This window comes from Pholis gunnellus (genome assembly GCF_910591455.1).
Source record: "Pholis gunnellus genome assembly, chromosome: 24".
Classification (NCBI taxonomy): domain Eukaryota; kingdom Metazoa; phylum Chordata; class Actinopteri; order Perciformes; family Pholidae; genus Pholis; species Pholis gunnellus.
In genome coordinates this window covers 1,004,704-1,023,344 of record NC_136551.1, presented here as the reverse complement: position 1 = coordinate 1,023,344, position 18,641 = coordinate 1,004,704, and the positions used below count along the sequence as shown (strand labels likewise).

Below are 18,641 nucleotides of genomic sequence, written 5' to 3'. Positions count from 1 at the left end.
AAGATGATAACAACGTCCAGATAATTTGGTCTCCCTGCAGATAGTTTAGTCTCAGCGTATCGGCAGACCAATGCAATATTTATGTAAGTAATAAGTCTATTTGCATTCTATATGGATCCATCGTTTTGTCGTGTAACTGTGTGTCTGTCATGATGTTTCGTGTTCGCAGGGCACTGTATTTGTATTTAAAAAACATTTTTTTGCTCTTTCCATGAGGTTTGTTTATGTTTCAAGAACGAAAGTCGGGGATCTCGTTTGCTAAAGCTTAAAAAAAACAGCTGGTGCATTCTGGGAGATGAAGCCATCTTGGCTCAAACACTGGTCGAGTTATCGTGACTGTACGATGTTTCTCACTGATCACCGTTCTCCTCACTGTTTATTGTAACGTGATAGATTAGGCTTCACCTAGTTATGCACCTGTTTTTTAAACACTAATATATTTTATTTGTTATACCGCACATGAACATTAAACTTTATTTTTTTGAACTCTATTGTGAGGTGCGTTCTGTGATCTTGCTGTCACTGCGTCCTTTGAGCAAGGCAGGGAAGCCCCGGCTTCTTTGTGTGTGTGTGTGTGTGGAGCTATTATAAAAGAGCTGGTGGTCCAAGAGAAGAAGAGAGAGTTATGGGATGGCTTCCTTTAGAGGAGCTGCTGTCTTCTTCTTCTTCTTCTTGTCTTTTTTTGTTTGTTGTCGCGCTGACATGAATCCCTGCTCGGGCCCATTTGCATCAGCGTCACATCAACACATTGTGAAACTGACTGATGACTCACTGTGACGCAGATCCTTTTTCACATACTTCCCATCATCCTCTCCACTCCCTCCGTCCCTTCACACACACACACACACACACACTCTCTCACACACACACACACACACACACACACACACACACACACACACAGACACACACACACACACACACTCACACAGACAGATTTTCTCTGGAGAAAAGCTCAGCTCATGAACACCCATGCTGGTATCAAACGGCCACCCCTCCTCCTCCTCCTCCTCCTCCTCCTCCTCTTCCTCCTCCCCCAGTGCAAGTCACTGATGATGATGATGATGATGATGGTGATGATGTGTTGCCGTGGCAACGGCTGGAGGTGGGCGGCTCCACGGACGGTGGGCGGAAGCCAGCCGCTAAGCAGCGTGGGAGGGATCTGCCGAGCGCACCCATCACCCTGGTTTTTTTTTGTTGTTGAAGGGAGCAGGAAGCTGACTGCTTCTGAGAAGGTGTGGGTGTTGTTGGTGAATTATCGCCTCTCTCTCCTCCCTGCAGCTTCGTTAGGGATCTCGCCTTGTTTGTCTCCCTTTTCCTTTGTTTGTTTTCTGGTTTGCTGCTGCATGCCGAGAAAATGCAGCTGCTCGTGGGGGGATTTTAAACTTTGTGCTGTTAGTTTGATCATCACACCTTTCTTTTTAGTACATTAAATGTATCTCGAGACACGAACATGAGAAGTTAAGGGACCGAAAAGGCTCATTTCAAACTGGAGAAATAAATAGTTTTTAAGGAAAAGTCTCTTTTGAGACTATTGCAAAAGGTAAAAATCAATATAATTACACCAACATACAGATTTGATGTGATTCTGCCATTACAACACAACATGTATAACATATTATGAATATTATTGTACATATTACACATGAAACAAATAGAACATGTTCTAAAATGTTAAATACTTTGACTCGTCTGCATTTCTTTATGGTCCACATGCAACAACCAGGCTGATGATCGAGCTGTGAAAAAGAGGGATTTTTTTATTATATGAATTGTGGATTCCTGTAAAATAACAAGAACATTTTGTTGGAGTTCCCCTTTATTCTTGACCTGATTACATGGAAATTTGAGCCGCAGAGTTTGAGTTCCCGTCGGTTTATTTAATCAAACTTCATGAATGTTTTGTGTGCCAAAGGAAGCATCATTAGTCAGCATGACTTTGTTTGTTTTATCCTTCTTGGAGCTCCAGGTGGGTGGAGTTTACCGAGATTCAGATAAAGTCAGATAAAAGTTGGGAGCCGCAGAGAAGTAATGTGAAGCAATTTTCAGAAGACTTTCCAGTGAGTAATATATGTTGTAGGTCATTATTTTATATGCTGCGTCAAACTCCACCCACCTAGGCTGCAAAAGAGGTCAAAACAAACATTAAAATGCTGTTTGATTTAGGTCTTATACAGACGGATAACATCTGATTTATTGGTCTACATTAAAGGACTTTGACCTGACAATATGAAAGGGCAGAAAATCTAGAAATATATCCAGAGAGAAAGACAAAGCTACATGCATGCAATAAAACAATATGTTATAACTGATCACTACCAGTTATGTTAGGATCTTTTTTAATAATCTATTATTGATGTGTCTGTTCCTGGTGCCTGTGGATTTATTTTAACTGTTTTCCAACCAGCAGATGGTGTTATCTCTGTATTACTAAGAGACTGCTGAGGACACTACAGTCTGAACATGTTGCAGTACCTGAATAACTCACATGGTGTCAGAATAAGACAAGATATTAAATATGTATCTGCCGTCTGTGCTGCTCAGTGGAGGCTAATAATGACTTCACTTTATTTTATTCTAACGTTATAAGGACTGGCATGTTCTTTTTTTACCATACTAGCCCACAGATGTTGTGTAGTAATTTGTATTTTCTGCGTTTTTATTCCTCTAAAATAATATTATTGTAGTACTTAATCGGATCTGTCATGTACTTTTATGATGTTTCCTGTCTAAACTCTAAACTATAGGATTGCTTTGGTTCTCGCATGTCTTATGTAAACTCTTATAAAGAGTAATTGTGCTTAAAAACATTATAAAAGTATGTATATATTCATATTTGCTATAAAATGGCGATTAACTGTGGAATCTGATGGAGATGATTGATCAAATACAGTCTAAACAGGAAGTGAGACTGTGGTGATGATTGACAGCCCTCTTGGCCAATCAGGTGCAGCTACGCGTTATCACACTCCAATCAGAGCAGCTGTCACGTGAACGGTAGGTTGCCATCCACTGAGGAGCGTTCTGTTGTTGAGTCACCGAGAAAAATCCGTTACTCGGCCGAGAAAAGCCGACACTCGTTAGAAACTAGATTTCTTCTCTCGACTTTATAGAGATATATATAAATAGATATATTATTCTCTTCGGGATTGAAATGTTACATTTTCGGTCTACGGTGGCGCTCAAGGAGTTATTTCAAACGCAGCTGAGACGTCCGTTGGCAGGTAGAGTCGGTGCACACGTTACACCTGCGACCTCCGTTTGCTTCAGCACCGTTAGGTTTGATGGGAGATATGCTAATGACTTAGCATTGGCCCCGAAGCACCTCACCAGAAGACACGGCGTCAGGGGCTTCTGCTCCAAAGACGACAGCCACAATGAACCCGCCAAGGACTCTGCGACAGAGAAGTGAGTACCGTTAACCGGCGTGGGCAGATGTTAGCCGCCAAGCTCCACGATTAGGCCGAAAAATTACGGAATTTACTTCAGCGTAAATCTCCGGGAACGTAAAGCGAGCCACGCAGAGGCGTTTGTCTAGCTAGTTCCATTATCGGACACGCCTGCTGCTTCTTACTAGATTCAGTTATTCCAATATTATTCACAGCAATGTGTCAGTGTTATTGAGTGCATATGAGAGCAGGGTATTTGATCCAACTTTTCTCCAGGAAAATGGTCTAATTGAAGCATGCGTGGTGCAGCCAGCTTGCTTTCATCCAGCATGTTAAACTCACTGAGGCATTATGAACCTGCCACCAGCTTCTGCTTCTTCTGCCTTTTTAAAATGTCAATGCATATGTGTCTCGGTTATAACTGAATGCAAGACAAGTTAATAAACTCTGTGCATTCATTTAATATATGATATGATCTATAATCAGCTGATATTCTGCCAACAGACCGGAGTGAATTGGAGACTATTGATTATGTGCAGATAAGACTGTAACTGAGTGACTGTTTGTTCAACAGGAGACATTAGTGAGTGCTGATAGCGAAGGTGAGGAAGAAGAGTCCTTGTGGGGATTAAAAGCATTTATTGACTGAACATAACATCACTAACAGGTTGATGAACCTCTGACTGCATCTGCAACAAGCAAATATGGTGTTTTTATGAATGATTGTGACTAAAACAAGCAGTCAATTAACTCAATTAGAGAAACAATCTGCAATAACAAACTGATAACTTGATCCCTTCCTTGTCATTGTAGCATTAGTTGACTCATAATGATGCTTAAGTTCTTCTCCAGCATGTAGAGCAGCGTATTTACCAGATGTTAGTGTCTTTATCCACAGTTTACTCTGTTTCTTCTTGCAGCTGTGCTTTCTAGCTCATATCTTCCCTCCAGAGAGCTCACACGGTAATAAAACGCCTCATTGGCCCGGCGGGCCGACGTCGACCCACTTATTTCCCATTCACACACAGTGTGCTTTATCTGTCGGCCATGTTTACGGGCGCCTTGCTCAGCTGACTGGTTGTGAACATCTTGTTTCCCCGGAGGCCCGTGTTCAGTGTCAGCGAAGCCTCGTCGTGTTAAATATCCACACGACAGATTAAATCATCTACACAAAGCAGAGAACGCTGAACTAATGAGATATTGATTATCAGTCTTTAATAGTTATCTGATCTGTTAACATCAACCAATGAACAAACTACCGCTACTACTACTTTACATTTATATTTTATACTTATATAGGTTTTACTTATGTTTGAGCTAAACTGCTTTTTACTATTTATAGTTTTGACATTTAATAGATCCAGATGATTTATGGATTAATAATAAAAATAAAGAATAACTCGGGTTAAAGGTCTGTAACAGAACAGGAGTGCATCGGGTAGTTTGGGGTCCCCGGGGCCCCGACAGCATTCAGTCTGGTTAACGGCGTCCCGAGGCTGTGCTCCGGCTAATAAGGGGTTAAAAAGTGTGTAATGCAGAGGAGCTCATCCCTCCCACGCCGTGTTTCCACGGTTTGTGCACCAAAGCCTGGATGCTGGCGTGCTGCCCGGCACTTTCTCGGGCCCTTCAGGAGCCCGTGAGTCACAGGCACGGATTGATTTGTGCAGCGCCGCCTCTCGACGCTCTAAAGCCGGGCCGCCTCGCTCCTCGCTCGTTTGTCCTGACATATGGGAGGCAGTGAAGGCAGCGCCGTGGTCAAATCAGACAGCAGAATTATAATCGTCTCTGTGATGGAGACGTGTGCAGCTCGGCGCTAATGAGAGCAGCTGAGGTGGATTAATGAGACGATGCAGCCTGAACCAGATGTTCCAGTGGTGGTGAAGCTGCTCACAGGCCTCATGAACGTCTGTCACTGACTCTTACTTCAGTATTCATCACATCTCTAACTGCAGGTTTCTTGTTTCAAACGTGTTCTGCTGAGGGGGACAGGAAATGCATAATTTGCAAAGGATTGTGGGTGTTTTGGGAGTGGTGAGGACACTCGTGCATCATAATAATGTAACGTTTTCTCTCATTAACTTGTGTTTTCTTGTTAACCTGACAGCATTCTGCCAGTGTTCATACCTTTTGTGTTTATTGAAGCAGATTTCTTGTAATAATTTGCTACATTTAGTTTATTGTTGTTACATGGATGCTTATTCTTCACTGTTACTAATTCAGTATTATTCCCTCTGCACACTCTCTCCCTCTTGTTGATCTGCTTGCTTTGCATTTGTAAGTATCTTTCTATTTTTATTTTAGTTTCAGTGTTTTATTTCGATGTTTTCCGGTAGAAGTAGAGCTTTTTCTGCAGAAAGCCGACAACTGCTTTCACCTTGACATGATCTCACTTCCTCCTGGCGGCTGCGCTTGAATCCCCCCCCCCCCCCCCCTCTACCTCACCTCCATCCCCCCCCCCCCCCCCCCCCCCCCCACACACACACACACACACACACACACACACTCTCTGATGTGTATTCCTTCCTCACCAGCAGACATCAACCTGCATTAATGAGGTCAGCACCGGACGAATCAACGACGCTCTGTAATAATGATGCTGCGTTCACACTCGGGTCGGAAAGTCAGGAATTTGAGGAAGCTCGTAGACTCAAAGCACCACATTCAGGAGCACAGCACAGCACAGCACAGCACAGCACAGCATAGCACATTTACTGTCTGACTTTCTGACTCTGAGTGAAGCTGTCAGTGCAGATAATCTGAAAGCTCTGGTGTTTCCTGTTATCCAGCAGCAGTGCGTTTGTGTTGGTTCTGGTCTGGAATCTCATCTCCGTGTTGGTTTAGAATGAGCTCGTAAACGTTGTCTCTCAGCTTCAGCTCCGGTCTCACAGCAGCCATTATTTGTCCAATATCTCTTCACGGTTTTATTAACTGTCCGTTCTCTCGAGCTGGTTTTAATTCCCCGACGTCTCACTGCTGCTGAATAAATCCAGAGGAAACCCTGAAAGTCTGCTCTCATGTTCTCAATAAGGGTCCAAACTCAGCTTTTAGCTTTCGAGGAGCTGCCTGCCGACTAAAGCTTTACCTTCAGACATCCTCTCCTAGCGCGGCCCATGATGCATTGCAGGACAGAGCACCCAGAGCTTTGCACAAATCCAATTTGGTGTTGGTATGAATCATAGCAGAGAGCCTGCTGTGAGCCTCCTGACTACTAACTTTCCTCCCAGAGACGCCTCGGTGTGGAAGCGCTGCTGAGAATACCAGCCAGATAATACTACTAGTACCAGTAGTAATACTAGTAGTAATACTAGCCGATAAACACACCAGATGTTTAACATCTTTTAGCTCATGAGACCGTGCTTTTCTGGTCTCCTGCCTCCACGATTCTCCCAAAATAAAACACTCAAAATGATCAATTCTTCCCTGGCTGGTATTCTGGCTAAGTACACGATTAACAGTTTACGTTACAGTGGCCTTATGGCAGCAGATTAAGCCGTGGAACCGTCTTTTCCACAGGTTCTAACTCTGAGCTAAGGTCAGTGTAAGGTAGTGTTTCCACTTACTCCTCACTGCTTCTCCTTGCAGTCCAAAAAGCTTCTCTTCCTCCTCCCTCTGCTGCAGTTCCCCTCCGTGTTTCCACCACAGGACGTAGTTGTTCTCACTGCTCTGTGTTTGTTATTTCTCTCTCCTGCAGGAGAAGGAAGGCGGGCATCCTGCCCAGCCTGGAGGACCTGCTCTTCTACACCATCGCAGAGGGCCAGGAGAAGATCCCCGCGCACAAGTTCACCACAGTGAGTGAAGACGAGGCCTTTACTTCAGGATAACTCCTCCTGTTCTCCGTGTAGAGTTATTGATCTGCTCCCCTCCTCCTCCTCCTCCTCCTCCTCCTCCTCCTCTCTGTGCAGGCTCTCAAAGCCACCGGGCTTCGCACCGGAGACCCCCGGCTGAAAGAGTGCATGGATATGCTGAAGATGACCGTGAAGACGACCTCCGACGGAGCGCTGGACCGACACCTCTTCAAAAAGTACCTTTAATTGTGAAAAGTCTGACTTTAAGTAATATCCTGCGAGCTGCTCCACCTCGATGACCAGCATGAATATTTAACGCTGGTCCTCATTAATTATTCATGAGTCCTCAGCTTCTCGTTGAGGTTCTTTAATATCTGTCAAACTGAATCAGTTCAGCTTTAATCAAACAAGAAGCAACAACACATTTAGAATGATGTTCACAGGAACTATGCTCATTTGTAAAGGCATGAATCATCTAAACATCTGCTGGTTATATTATCTTAAGATGGATGTGATTCTTCATACGTCTGTGTTTAAAGGGCAACTTTACATTTCTACACTGAGACGAGCAGCTACAGTATTCACAGCGCGTGTGTAGCCCCCTGAACTGGAAACAAAAGCAGGAATAAAACATCACACACACGCATCCTGCTGCTCCGGTAGCGGCGCTGCTGTTTGCCCCTCCAGAGCAAACAGAGCCGGGGGGACAGCTGGAGCGTATGAGAGCTCACCGTGGAGCTGAATCACACCCCACCGCCACCACCGCCGCCTCTCCTGGCCGGCATCCATCACATCCGCTCCTCTTCGGGGCTTATTTATAGAGCTGGGCCTCACAGGGAAGCGCGCGAGCGGGCGGGGGAGTGTAGCGTGTGTTGTCTCTGCAGGGATCCCACGCTACAGGGATTAGACGGGTTTGATGCAGTGAGATAGCTGAGCCACAAATCTGCTACCAGAGAGGCACGGCTTCCACCACACGGCCTGCTCTGTGTGTTTACTGTCTGAGTCCTTAATCGCTCAAATAGATTGTGGAGAAGGATCGGTGGAGTGAGGCACAAACTGCACAATTATGTGAATGTTTTTATACTTTATTCTCAGCCCATCGTAGGGAGACCAGCAACATGTTTTATCCTGGAAATAAAGACACTGAACCAGAACAGCAACACTTCTAATTACATGATATTTGAGCCTCACAAAGGCAGCTGGTGTGTGAAGAACTGCACCAGTTCTATGAGGCCACAGTGATGCTGTGATACTTCCACAAACACTGAGAGGTCTGTCCCTGTCGTCCGGTCTCAGGTGTGTCCAGAGCAACATCGTTCTGCTCACCCAGGCCTTCAGGAAGAAGTTTGTCATCCCAGACTTCCAGTCCTTCTGCGGCCACATGGACGAGCTCTACGTCAACGCCAAGAAAATGTCTGGAGGGCAGGTGAGTGGAGGCTGCAGACGCTCATCCCCCGCCAACAGTCGGAGCTATCTGTGTAAACCTGACTGTGACTCTGTGTGACGTAGGTGGCCGACTACATCCCCCAGCTGGCCCGCTTCAGCCCAGACCTGTGGGCCGTCTCGCTGTGCACCGTCGATGGACAGAGGTACACCTGGAGTACTTTATGTAATGTGCAGGAAACATTGTAGAAATATGAAACTTTTAGAACCAAACCTGGTGAAATAAAAAGGTTAATTGCAAACCAGACGTGTGAATCTTTTGTGGCGGCACCTTCATGCGTGTCTGCTTCTCAGGCACACCGTCGGCGACACCAAGGTTCCCTTCTGTCTGCAGTCCTGCGTGAAGCCGCTGAAATACGCCATCGCCGTCCACGACCACGGCACCGAGTACGTGCACCGCTTCATCGGCAAAGAGCCCAGCGGCCTGAGATTCAACAAGCTCTTCCTGAACGAGGAAGGTGAGGAAGGAAGCCGCCTGTGACCGGCTCACGCTCGGCGCTCACGCTCGGCGCTCACGCTCGGTGTAAGAGGATCCGTCTCCAGGCCTGGTGGACGTGCACCTGCAGTCAAATGTTAATGAGCGGCTGCAGAATGAAACAGAGGGCTCAGTGTGTAACGCAGACTTGATAACCTGGTATTTTTTTGGTCCTGTTGCATAAGAAGATTAAAACCCAGAGCGGAGGATCGCTGCCCTCTGTTTCTACTTTTTGTAATATTGTGAAGTTCACGACCTTATTTCTAAACTCGCTTTATATTTCACATGTCAGTAAACGGTAAAAACCTTCTTAAACATTGATGCTCAGGCTGGTCTTTGAAGCTTTATTTTGTCTCCTGCAGATAAACCTCACAACCCGATGGTCAACGCTGGAGCGATCGTCTGCACCTCCCTCATTAAGGTGAGCTGCAGAAAGTATAAAAACGAATATCTTTAGTGCTTTGTGAGGGTTTTATTTCCTCTGGATTAGCGTAGACGAGGAGATTACGGTTATAATCGCGCTGAAAGGGGATTTTGTTGAAAGCGGTCCGATATTCTGCTCACACACACACACACACACACAGTGTGTTTAGAGAGACCAGCTCCAATTTAACCAGAGAAACTGCTCTTCTAACACACAACAGCACCTCCTGCTGATTTCACTGAAGACACTAAACCTCCTGAGGATCGTGAGCAGTTTAATTATTATTAATCCAGTTTGAGCTGCTGATACTTCCTGTTTCTCTTCTTTAGCTTCTTTTAGTCACAAAGAGTTCAAATCTGATCTAAAGTTCAAATATAGTGTCTCTGAATCGACACTTAATGTACCGTTCGAGGCTCATTGTGTGGTTTGTTGTGTTGCATATTTTACAGCTTTAGGATCTGCAACAGGTCAATGACGTTGGTAATTGTTCCTTTTTGATTATTATTTAATCCCTCACTGGTCTGGAGCTTTTAGCCTTCACGTATGAATGTTTATGGATGTTTAAATGTGGCTTTTATACTCTTCACCTGCATTCTCCAACAGTCATGAACAGTTCAGACACTGGTTCATATCATACTCTCATACTCTTTATGGAGAGGATCTTTAGATTAAATGTAGTCGGCACAGATACTTATATTTACAGTTAATAACACACAGAATGTGTTCTCAAACTGTGAGCTACATAGAGAACAAGTCTGTTTACTGAACTCATCACTTCTTCATAGTTAAATAGTGTTAGTGGGTTAATTTCACCTCCTCATCTTAATCTTAATTCATGTGATGCCCCATAACTGACGAGCTCATCCTTCTAATGTAGAAGCACTAGTGATGTAGTTTAATGTGGATCATACCACGTCATGACGTGTGACGGTTAAAAACGGTAAAATAACATTTTAATACTGTGATTCTGTTTGTGTTCCAGCAAGGAGCGAGCAACGCTGAGAAGTTCGATTATGTGAGTATTCATGTTCCTTAAACACACACAACTACAACATGAAACAATGATCAAAGCGTATAAACTAACATGATCTAATCTCTCTGCAGGTCATGAACTTCATGAACAAACTGGCAGGAAACGAGTACGTGGGCTTCAGCAACGCCACGTGAGTGAATCTCTCTTTGTCGATGATCGTACGCAGCGATTGTTTACTCTGATGCACAGAGAGGTTCTGTACTAACCGTCCTCTCTGTGCGTCACAGCTTCCAGTCCGAGCGAGAGTCTGGAGACAGAAACTTCGCCATCGGCTACTACCTGAAGGAGAAGAAGGTGAGCTGAGATGATGGTGGTTCAGCTGTGTGTCAGTAGACGTGTTGACAGAGTTTAGATGCTGACGATGTTGTTCCTTCAGTGTTTTCCAGAGGGGACGGACATGACCTCCATCCTCGACTTCTACTTCCAGGTACACGGAAGCTTTGATGAGTTCAACTACGAATGACACAAAAAGCTCCATTTAAACGTGATTGAATGTGATCCTCCCTCAGCTGTGCTCCATCGAGGTGACCTGTGAGAGCGCCAGCGTTATGGCGGCGACTCTGGCCAACGGCGGCTTCTGTCCAATCACAGGAGAGCGCGTGCTGAGCCCCGAGTCGGTGCGAGACACTCTGAGTCTGATGCACTCCTGCGGCATGTACGACTTCTCCGGACAGTTCGCTTTCCACGTCAGTATCGCTCTCATCAAACGTTCCCTCGGCTCCTTTTTGAATAACAAGCCATCCACTCACCACATGCTCCTTCTTCTTCTTCTCCTCCTTCTTCTTCTTCTCCTCCTTCTTCTTCTTCTTGTGTTTCAGGTCGGTCTGCCGGCTAAATCTGGTGTCGCCGGCGGGATCCTGCTGGTTGTTCCGAACGTGATGGGCATCATGTGTTGGTCTCCTCCACTCGACAAGCTGGGCAACAGCGTGAGAGGCATCCAGTTCTGCACGGTGAGCTCCGCCTCAACCTTCTTCTTCATGTGCTTCTGTCTTCAGCACGCCGTGTCACCGAGCTGAGACTTAATGTTTGGTGTGTGCGTCTGGTTTCAGGACCTGGTTTCTCTCTGTAACTTCCACAACTATGACAACCTGAGACACTTCGCCAAGAAGCTGGATCCTCGTCGGGAGGGAGGAGACCAGAGGGTGAGCTCCTTCATCAGCCTCTCCCCATCCTCATCCTCCTTTAGAATGAAACCAGTCCACAGCGCCATCTGCTGGACGGTTACTGTGAACTCACGGATGAATGATTTTAAATATCTGCAGGAAACAAAGAAAGAACATCTTCTGATTCTTCTACTTCCTGTTTCCCTCTCAGGTGAAGTCGGTGATCAATCTTCTGTTTGCCGCTTACACCGGAGACGTCTCCGCCCTGAGGAGGTAAAGCCGCTCTCCTCTTGTGTGAATGTTCACGTTTAAACATGGCGTCACAGACGGTTTTCTTGAGTTTTAACGTTGTGCGTCCAGGTTTGCGTTGTCCTCCATGGACATGGAGCAGAGGGACTACGACTCCAGGACGGCCCTGCATGTGGCGGCCGCTGAAGGTAAAACACCGAGATCATCGACGGCGTGTGGATCCTTCTGATCAGTGTGTGTGTGCAGCTGACTCGTGTGTGTGTGTGTGTGTGTGTTTCAGGACACGGTGAGGTGGTTCGCTTCCTGCTGGAGGCCTGTAAAGTCAACCCAGTTCCCAAAGACAGGTATTACATTTGACTTCTTTTCTCCCTCATTCGTGAGCTCTCAGTCACATGTTTGTGACCTCCGCCGTCTCTCTCTCCTCCGCCTCTGTGTTGTGCTGCAGGTGGGGCAACACGCCGATGGACGAAGCGGTCCACTTCGGCCACCACGACGTGGTGACCATCCTCCGAGACTACCACACCCAGTACAGCCCTCAGGAAAAACCCGACGACAAGCAGAGCGCCGAGAAGAACCTGGACGGTCTGCTCTGAGGGGAAGAAACCGGACGGTTGTGAGGTTGGGAGAAAACGTCTTAAATGTGGATCAGAGAGTAAACGACCCAGAACAATAAAGTGTACATGACAACATCCTTTAGAAACACACGACATTCCCCTCACACACACAGGGCAGCCCCCACCCCTCCAGAGTAAAAGCTCCTGGTCATGCTATTAGATGTGATGTTAATGTTTGTGGGGAAACTGGTGTTATTTACTTTCTCCTTCTGTATCTCGCCCTCAGCTTTGTAACTGTAGGAAGTAACCAGCTGCCGCGTTGAATGCTGGGTAAATTCGGCGGCGGCGGCTGGCGAGTCAACGGACTCCGTTATTTACTTTTTCAAATTGACGTTTTTATTCTGAAAGGCTGAAAACAGGAAGCGGCGTGCATCTCGTACCCTGGTTAGAAACCTTCGTCACTTCCTCATCACAACACGGTGGAATGTATCTTCCCCCAAACATGTGTGATACTTATCTGTTTAAGATAAAGTGTGTGTGTGTGTGTGTGTGCGTGTGTGTGTGTGTGTCTGAGACGAGGATACATTAGTGTAAATACGTGTAATAAGTGTAAAGCTGTGGTGGGACAGTGAGGTCGAGCTTTGATCATGAGGAGCGTGACGTAGATTTCACTGAAACTCTGGAAATATATATTTAAACTGTTAAATATTCAGCTTTTAAAGGTCAACATGAGATGAGAGATGTTTTTGTTTTGCTATCTAATAGCTGTTCTAGTTTATTTGTCACCGTTATTGAATTGTTTGATATTTATTTTTTGTAAGCAAGTCGGCCAAAGTTTCTAGATATCACGTATACGACACTGCCAGCGCTGAAGCTTGAATTACTGTAACTTTATACTTTCACGCTTCCACTCAACAACAGAAACACTATTTAGTTTCCTGAATATGTGAGAAATTGTCTTTAAATGCAGCTTTTTAACTGACGATTGCCACCAAATAAGAGCTGAAATATGTGTCTTTGTTGAGTCGGCGGTTCCTTTTATTTCATGCTGTAAACACTAAAGTTCTTCTTCTTTTCGTGCAGGTGTGTTGACTGTAATGTATCACATGAATGATGATGGTTTTAATGTTACACTTTCAGGTCTGAAACACAAAGAACTCGACTGGAGGAGCTTTGTAATGCAGACAGATTGTTTTTTATGTGCAGAAGAATCTGTCATACTTGAACGGCTGTGCAGATGTTTTGTGTGTTTGTAGCGTGTTGGAGGTTTGTATGTTGTTTCTGTAAAGACGGAACTGAACCAGGCAATCAACGTGTCTGCGATATTAACAATCCACACTCCAAAATGTAGTGCGTTTTAAATCCTCAGGTTGGGATCGGATCGTTCAGTTTCATTTAAATGATTTAAAAGTCTTTAAGTTTAAAAAGAAATGGATTAAAAGAAGCACAAAACTACCTAAAAATTGCAATATTTAGAGAAACAATTAGCAATACGGATGTCATGATTGTTCAATTAAATTTGCAATATGGACGTGAGCTGATCCCGACCTGCAGTCTGAAGAATTCTGAATGTAACGTGTTTGTTTGTGTCGTTCTGTTTCTTCTTCATGTGTATTTATGCTGCCGACTGTCTCAGGCAGTCAAGATATTAATTCACAGATCAAACATTTAATAAAAGTAATGAAACTCAAAAGGATCGTGGCTTTTTACTACCAGTGAATATTAATATGTATAAAAAGCACCAGCAGAGATGAAATGTCTTTAAACCAGTCAATGGGTATTTACATTATGTAGTGTTTTTATAGATTACAGGGATGATATGAACATGTTAAAAATAGAATATGTAAAGGAAGTAAGTGGATGTTTAAGTGTATGACTGTCATCCTTTAGTCATCTTAAAGAAATATATCTAAAGATTAAGAGTTAGATTATTATGTATGTGTTTTATTTTGTATTTCTATTGTATTTATTTGTTTTGATACAAACAGTAAGAAGATAATAATCCCAGAAGAAGGGGATTAATATCAAACATAATATTATATTCTGTTAATCTGTTATGAAAGGCGTCACAATCTCCTAAAGAATTACGTAAGAGCAACGGGAATAGCAGTCCACTAGGTGGCGGTAACACGCCTGCAAGCTGGATTTCCAGCTGCCAATTAACACCAGAGAAGAAGAAGAAGTAGACCCTCCTCTTGGGCGGGGCTTGTTCCATCTATAATCCTTAATGTTCCTGTATAAATTAAATTAGCCAGGTTGAACTGGTGCCTTCAGGGGCCTCTCCTACATTCCCCTTCCCAAATTGAGAAGTCACAAATAAGACTGAATTCGGATGCCTTCAGAGTAAAATAACCATAAAACAGAGTCATTGCTGTGTGTTTGCTTCGTGCTACATATAGTTGTTGGACTGCTATTTGGATTCATAAAATGACTTGACAATGACACTGTTTATTGATATAACACAAAACCCAATAGTGTGCCTCAGGTGATCATCATTATTACATTTTATATTTTGTATTTATGATGACATTTTGAGTCTCATAAATCTCTATTTTCAGCAAATTAAATATAGGTAAAAATAAAAAGACTTGTTGATGTTAGTTTAATTTAATCAACTGTACAGAGCATCAAATGTGAAAATAATTACTAGATAAAAGGAACACATTGGGACTAAGAACTGCCTCCAATAAAACATGATCGATTAAAATTCCCCTCAGATGACGCAGCTAAACTGTAAGAGACGGAACATTTCGAGCCGTACCTGAATGCAGCAGGGCCCAACGGTCGGTACCGCCCAGAGGAAATTCAACCACCGCTTTGGCCCCGCCTCCTCGAAAACGAATAAATAGAGCAGCTCCACTTCCGGTCCTCACAACTGCCTTCATCAACCGATTCTTCAACGTCGGATAGAAGAGGAATTAAACAGCCAGAAAATGGTGAGTGTTAAGTCGAAATCACATTTAAATAACATCCGCATGTTGTTAAAAATGTGGAAATTGCAGTTAATAATAAACACATGTATTATTCGTGCTGCAAAACATCTAACATTTTTATATTAATAGTGAACAACGTTATATAGCTATAAAAGTATCGCCTCAAAAATCTATAATTCATTGAAATGTGATTGTTCTTGGTTATAGTGTCGTTTGTGACCGTTCTGTTAGCTATGTGACATCACGGAAGCGAGGCCAGACTGGCTAACGTTAGTTTACTGGCGCAGTTTCGATTAAAACGGACAAAGATATTGACGTTAAAACCGTTCAAATGTTCCATATTTTCACACAATATAAACTGTTATCTTTTAACCGTTAAGTGTGGTGGATTGTAACAATAACCGTTAGACTTCATAGCGGCTTTTTTATTCCCGCGAGCTCACGTTTTCGACTGTCAGTTAACGCCCTGTTCCGTTACCGCGACACAAAGGTGCTGCTTTGCGGCAGTGTGGGGGCAGGGAGGAGCGCTTCTTCTTCTATGGATTCTTTTTACACTCTCCTCCCTGCTGGGTCTCCGTAAGGGAGGGGCAGGATTTAACCCGCTAAATCTCTGCGGTAACGAGCCGTGTGCAGACATTATTCATCGAGCCCGCAGAACGTCTTCACGTGCGGCTGTGGTTGTAGAAACGTCCCCTAAAGCACCATTTATAAGTGGATGTTTGCACTGGGTTCTCAGAACAATAGTGACATTTAGGAGGTTTTGATGTCCAGTATATCGGCCATTTTGTTTTTGTCCCCCCTCCCCTATAGTCCCCCATAAAGAAATGATGTCTAGACTATGTTCTTAATAAATAAATTAGCATTATCTGACATTTAATAGACGAAACCAAGAGTGCACATCACAATTTCGAGCAATAAGAAGTAAAATGTTGCCGTTTGCCTCCTTGATATCTGATCTTTGCCTCTTCTCTCTGCAGCGTGAGTGTATTTCTATGCATGTCGGCCAAGCCGGAACCCAGATGGGCAATGCATGCTGGGAGCTGTACTGTCTGGAGCACGGCATCCAGCCGGACGGACAGATGCCCAGCGACAAGACCCGGGGAGGAGGAGACGACTCCTTCAACACCTTCTTCAGTGAGACTGGAGCCGGTAAACATGTTCCCAGAGCCGTGTTTGTGGACCTGGAGCCAACAGTCATAGGTAAGATAACGGGTTATTATTATAGAGGCAATTACTATTAATACTATGACATCTTTAGCTGTTTGTACCAAAGCTATATTACTGTATTACATTGCTATAAACCGGTATTCTCGTTGCTCCACAGATGAGGTCCGTACAGGAACATATCGGCAGCTCTTCCATCCTGAGCAGCTGATCACGGGCAAGGAGGACGCCGCCAACAACTACGCCCGCGGTCACTACACAGTCGGAAAGGAGATCATTGACATGGTTCTCGACAGAACACGCAAACTGGTGAGCTCTAATAATTATTAAGAAAAAGTGTTTTGCTTGAGACCTCAATGATTATGACAATAACACTTATTCTTTCACTATTTTCTCAGGCTGACCAGTGCACAGGGCTCCAAGGGTTCCTCATCTTCCACTCCTTTGGAGGAGGAACCGGCTCTGGCTTCACCTCTCTGCTGATGGAGCGTCTCTCCGTCGACTACGGCAAAAAGTCCAAGCTTGAGTTTGCGGTCTACCCGGCCCCCCAGGTGTCCACAGCTGTGGTGGAGCCCTACAACTCCATCCTGACCACCCACACCACCCTGGAGCACTCTGACTGCGCCTTCATGGTGGACAACGAGGCCATCTACGACATCTGCCGCAGGAACCTGGACATCGAGCGCCCGTCCTACACCAACCTGAACAGGCTGATCGGACAGATCGTCTCCTCCATCACCGCCTCCCTGCGCTTCGACGGCGCCCTGAACGTGGACCTGACGGAGTTCCAGACCAATCTGGTGCCCTACCCTCGTATCCACTTCCCTCTGGCCACCTACGCCCCAGTTATCTCAGCAGAGAAGGCCTATCACGAGCAGCTCTCAGTGGCCGACATCACCAACGCCTGCTTTGAGCCGGCCAATCAGATGGTGAAGTGTGACCCTCGCCACGGTAAATACATGGCCTGCTGTCTTCTGTACCGTGGAGATGTGGTGCCCAAAGATGTTAACTCTGCCATCGCCACCATCAAAACCAAGCGCAGCATCCAGTTTGTGGACTGGTGCCCCACCGGCTTCAAGGTCGGCATCAACTACCAGCCTCCCACCGTGGTTCCTGGAGGAGACCTGGCCAAGGTGCAGAGGGCCGTGTGCATGCTGAGCAACACCACCGCCATCGCCGAGGCCTGGGCTCGCCTGGACCACAAGTTTGACCTGATGTACGCCAAGAGGGCCTTCGTCCACTGGTACGTAGGAGAGGGGATGGAGGAGGGGGAGTTCTCAGAGGCCAGAGAGGACATGGCCGCCCTGGAGAAGGATTACGAGGAGGTGGGCACCGACAGCGTCGGGGAGGAGGATGAAGGAGAAGAGTACTAGGTCCCTCATCTGTAGCTCGCTGTGGCTCCACTACAATCCTAGAAAGAAGAGCCAAACGTTTTAATTGCTAAGCAATATTGTTCTGTTCTTGTTAAATTCTTTACATTCCAGCGAGCTACATTGTTATTCCTACAAACAATAAACAACATGAAGCATTTCTTTGGTCCTGTGTTTACTTCAAAGAGTCTCAAATGGTGAAAAATGTCTGCAACAGAAAAGTTTGTAAGAACAGTGGTTGGGTGTCTCTTTTAAAGATGAAACCACTGACGCCTGAGAGGAGATCAGATTCAGCAGATTAAACACATTGTGTTAATTCTTCTTAATCTCTAAAGTGTTGCTGTGTTAAATCCAGCAGCGTGACATTTATTTAATATTATTGTTCATCTTTTAGTCTGGACTCTAATTTTATTTCATGAATGTAAAATAAATCTCTGGACATGATGAATAATACTCTTCTAAGCGAGTTATGTGCCAGACTATTTCGTTCTGATAACAATTTATAAAATATATTAATCTCATGTTTTGGCTGTAAAGAGATCTACTTTAAAATATACGGCATTTTATATGGATTCATGTTATTTCTGTGACTTCTTTTTAGAGGAAAAATAAAAGATTTTACACAAGCGATTGCAGGACTTAAACGCGAAACAATCAGATTACTCATAAAATATATCTAATAATGTAGCACACATAATATAAATGTTGTACACAAACAT

General features: G+C 44.7%; 2 protein-coding genes across 2 annotated transcripts; both read left to right on the top strand.

Annotated features, from left to right (window-relative positions):
• Positions 1–3,048: 3,048 nt before the first annotated feature.
• Positions 3,049–14,127, top strand: glsa (glutaminase a). The gene is made up of 18 exons (XM_079185413.1): positions 3,049–3,408; positions 7,081–7,177; positions 7,292–7,410; positions 8,471–8,600; positions 8,684–8,763; positions 8,912–9,075; positions 9,455–9,513; positions 10,499–10,531; positions 10,621–10,679; positions 10,777–10,843; positions 10,926–10,976; positions 11,059–11,235; positions 11,368–11,499; positions 11,599–11,691; positions 11,864–11,925; positions 12,013–12,089; positions 12,182–12,245; positions 12,347–14,127. Exons 1-18 carry the CDS (start codon positions 3,155–3,157, stop codon positions 12,492–12,494), a joined length of 1,866 nt encoding a protein of 621 aa, XP_079041539.1. The 5' UTR covers positions 3,049–3,154; the 3' UTR covers positions 12,495–14,127.
• Positions 14,128–15,341: 1,214 nt separating this feature from the next.
• Positions 15,342–18,082, top strand: LOC306715208 (tubulin alpha chain-like). Its single transcript, XM_079185496.1, has 4 exons — positions 15,342–15,391; positions 16,366–16,588; positions 16,713–16,861; positions 16,951–18,082. The coding sequence occupies exons 1-4, from the start codon at positions 15,389–15,391 to the stop codon at positions 17,923–17,925; spliced, it is 1,350 nt and encodes a 449-aa protein (XP_079041622.1). The 5' UTR covers positions 15,342–15,388; the 3' UTR covers positions 17,926–18,082.
• Positions 18,083–18,641: the final 559 nt, after the last annotated feature.

Excerpts from the sequence above, each read along its gene's own strand:
- glsa (XM_079185413.1), top strand. The coding sequence starts at position 3,155 with ATGTTACATTTTCGGTCTACGGTGGCGCTCAAGGAGTTATTTCAAACG. Across the intron at positions 11,926-12,012 it reads GACGTCTCCGCCCTGAGGAG|GTTTGCGTTGTCCTCCATGG; the intron begins GTAAAGCCGCTC and ends TTGTGCGTCCAG. Across the intron at positions 12,090-12,181 it reads GCATGTGGCGGCCGCTGAAG|GACACGGTGAGGTGGTTCGC; the intron begins GTAAAACACCGA and ends TGTGTGTTTCAG.
- LOC306715208 (XM_079185496.1), top strand. Across the intron at positions 16,589-16,712 it reads CCTGGAGCCAACAGTCATAG|ATGAGGTCCGTACAGGAACA; the intron begins GTAAGATAACGG and ends GTTGCTCCACAG. Across the intron at positions 16,862-16,950 it reads TCGACAGAACACGCAAACTG|GCTGACCAGTGCACAGGGCT; the intron begins GTGAGCTCTAAT and ends CTATTTTCTCAG.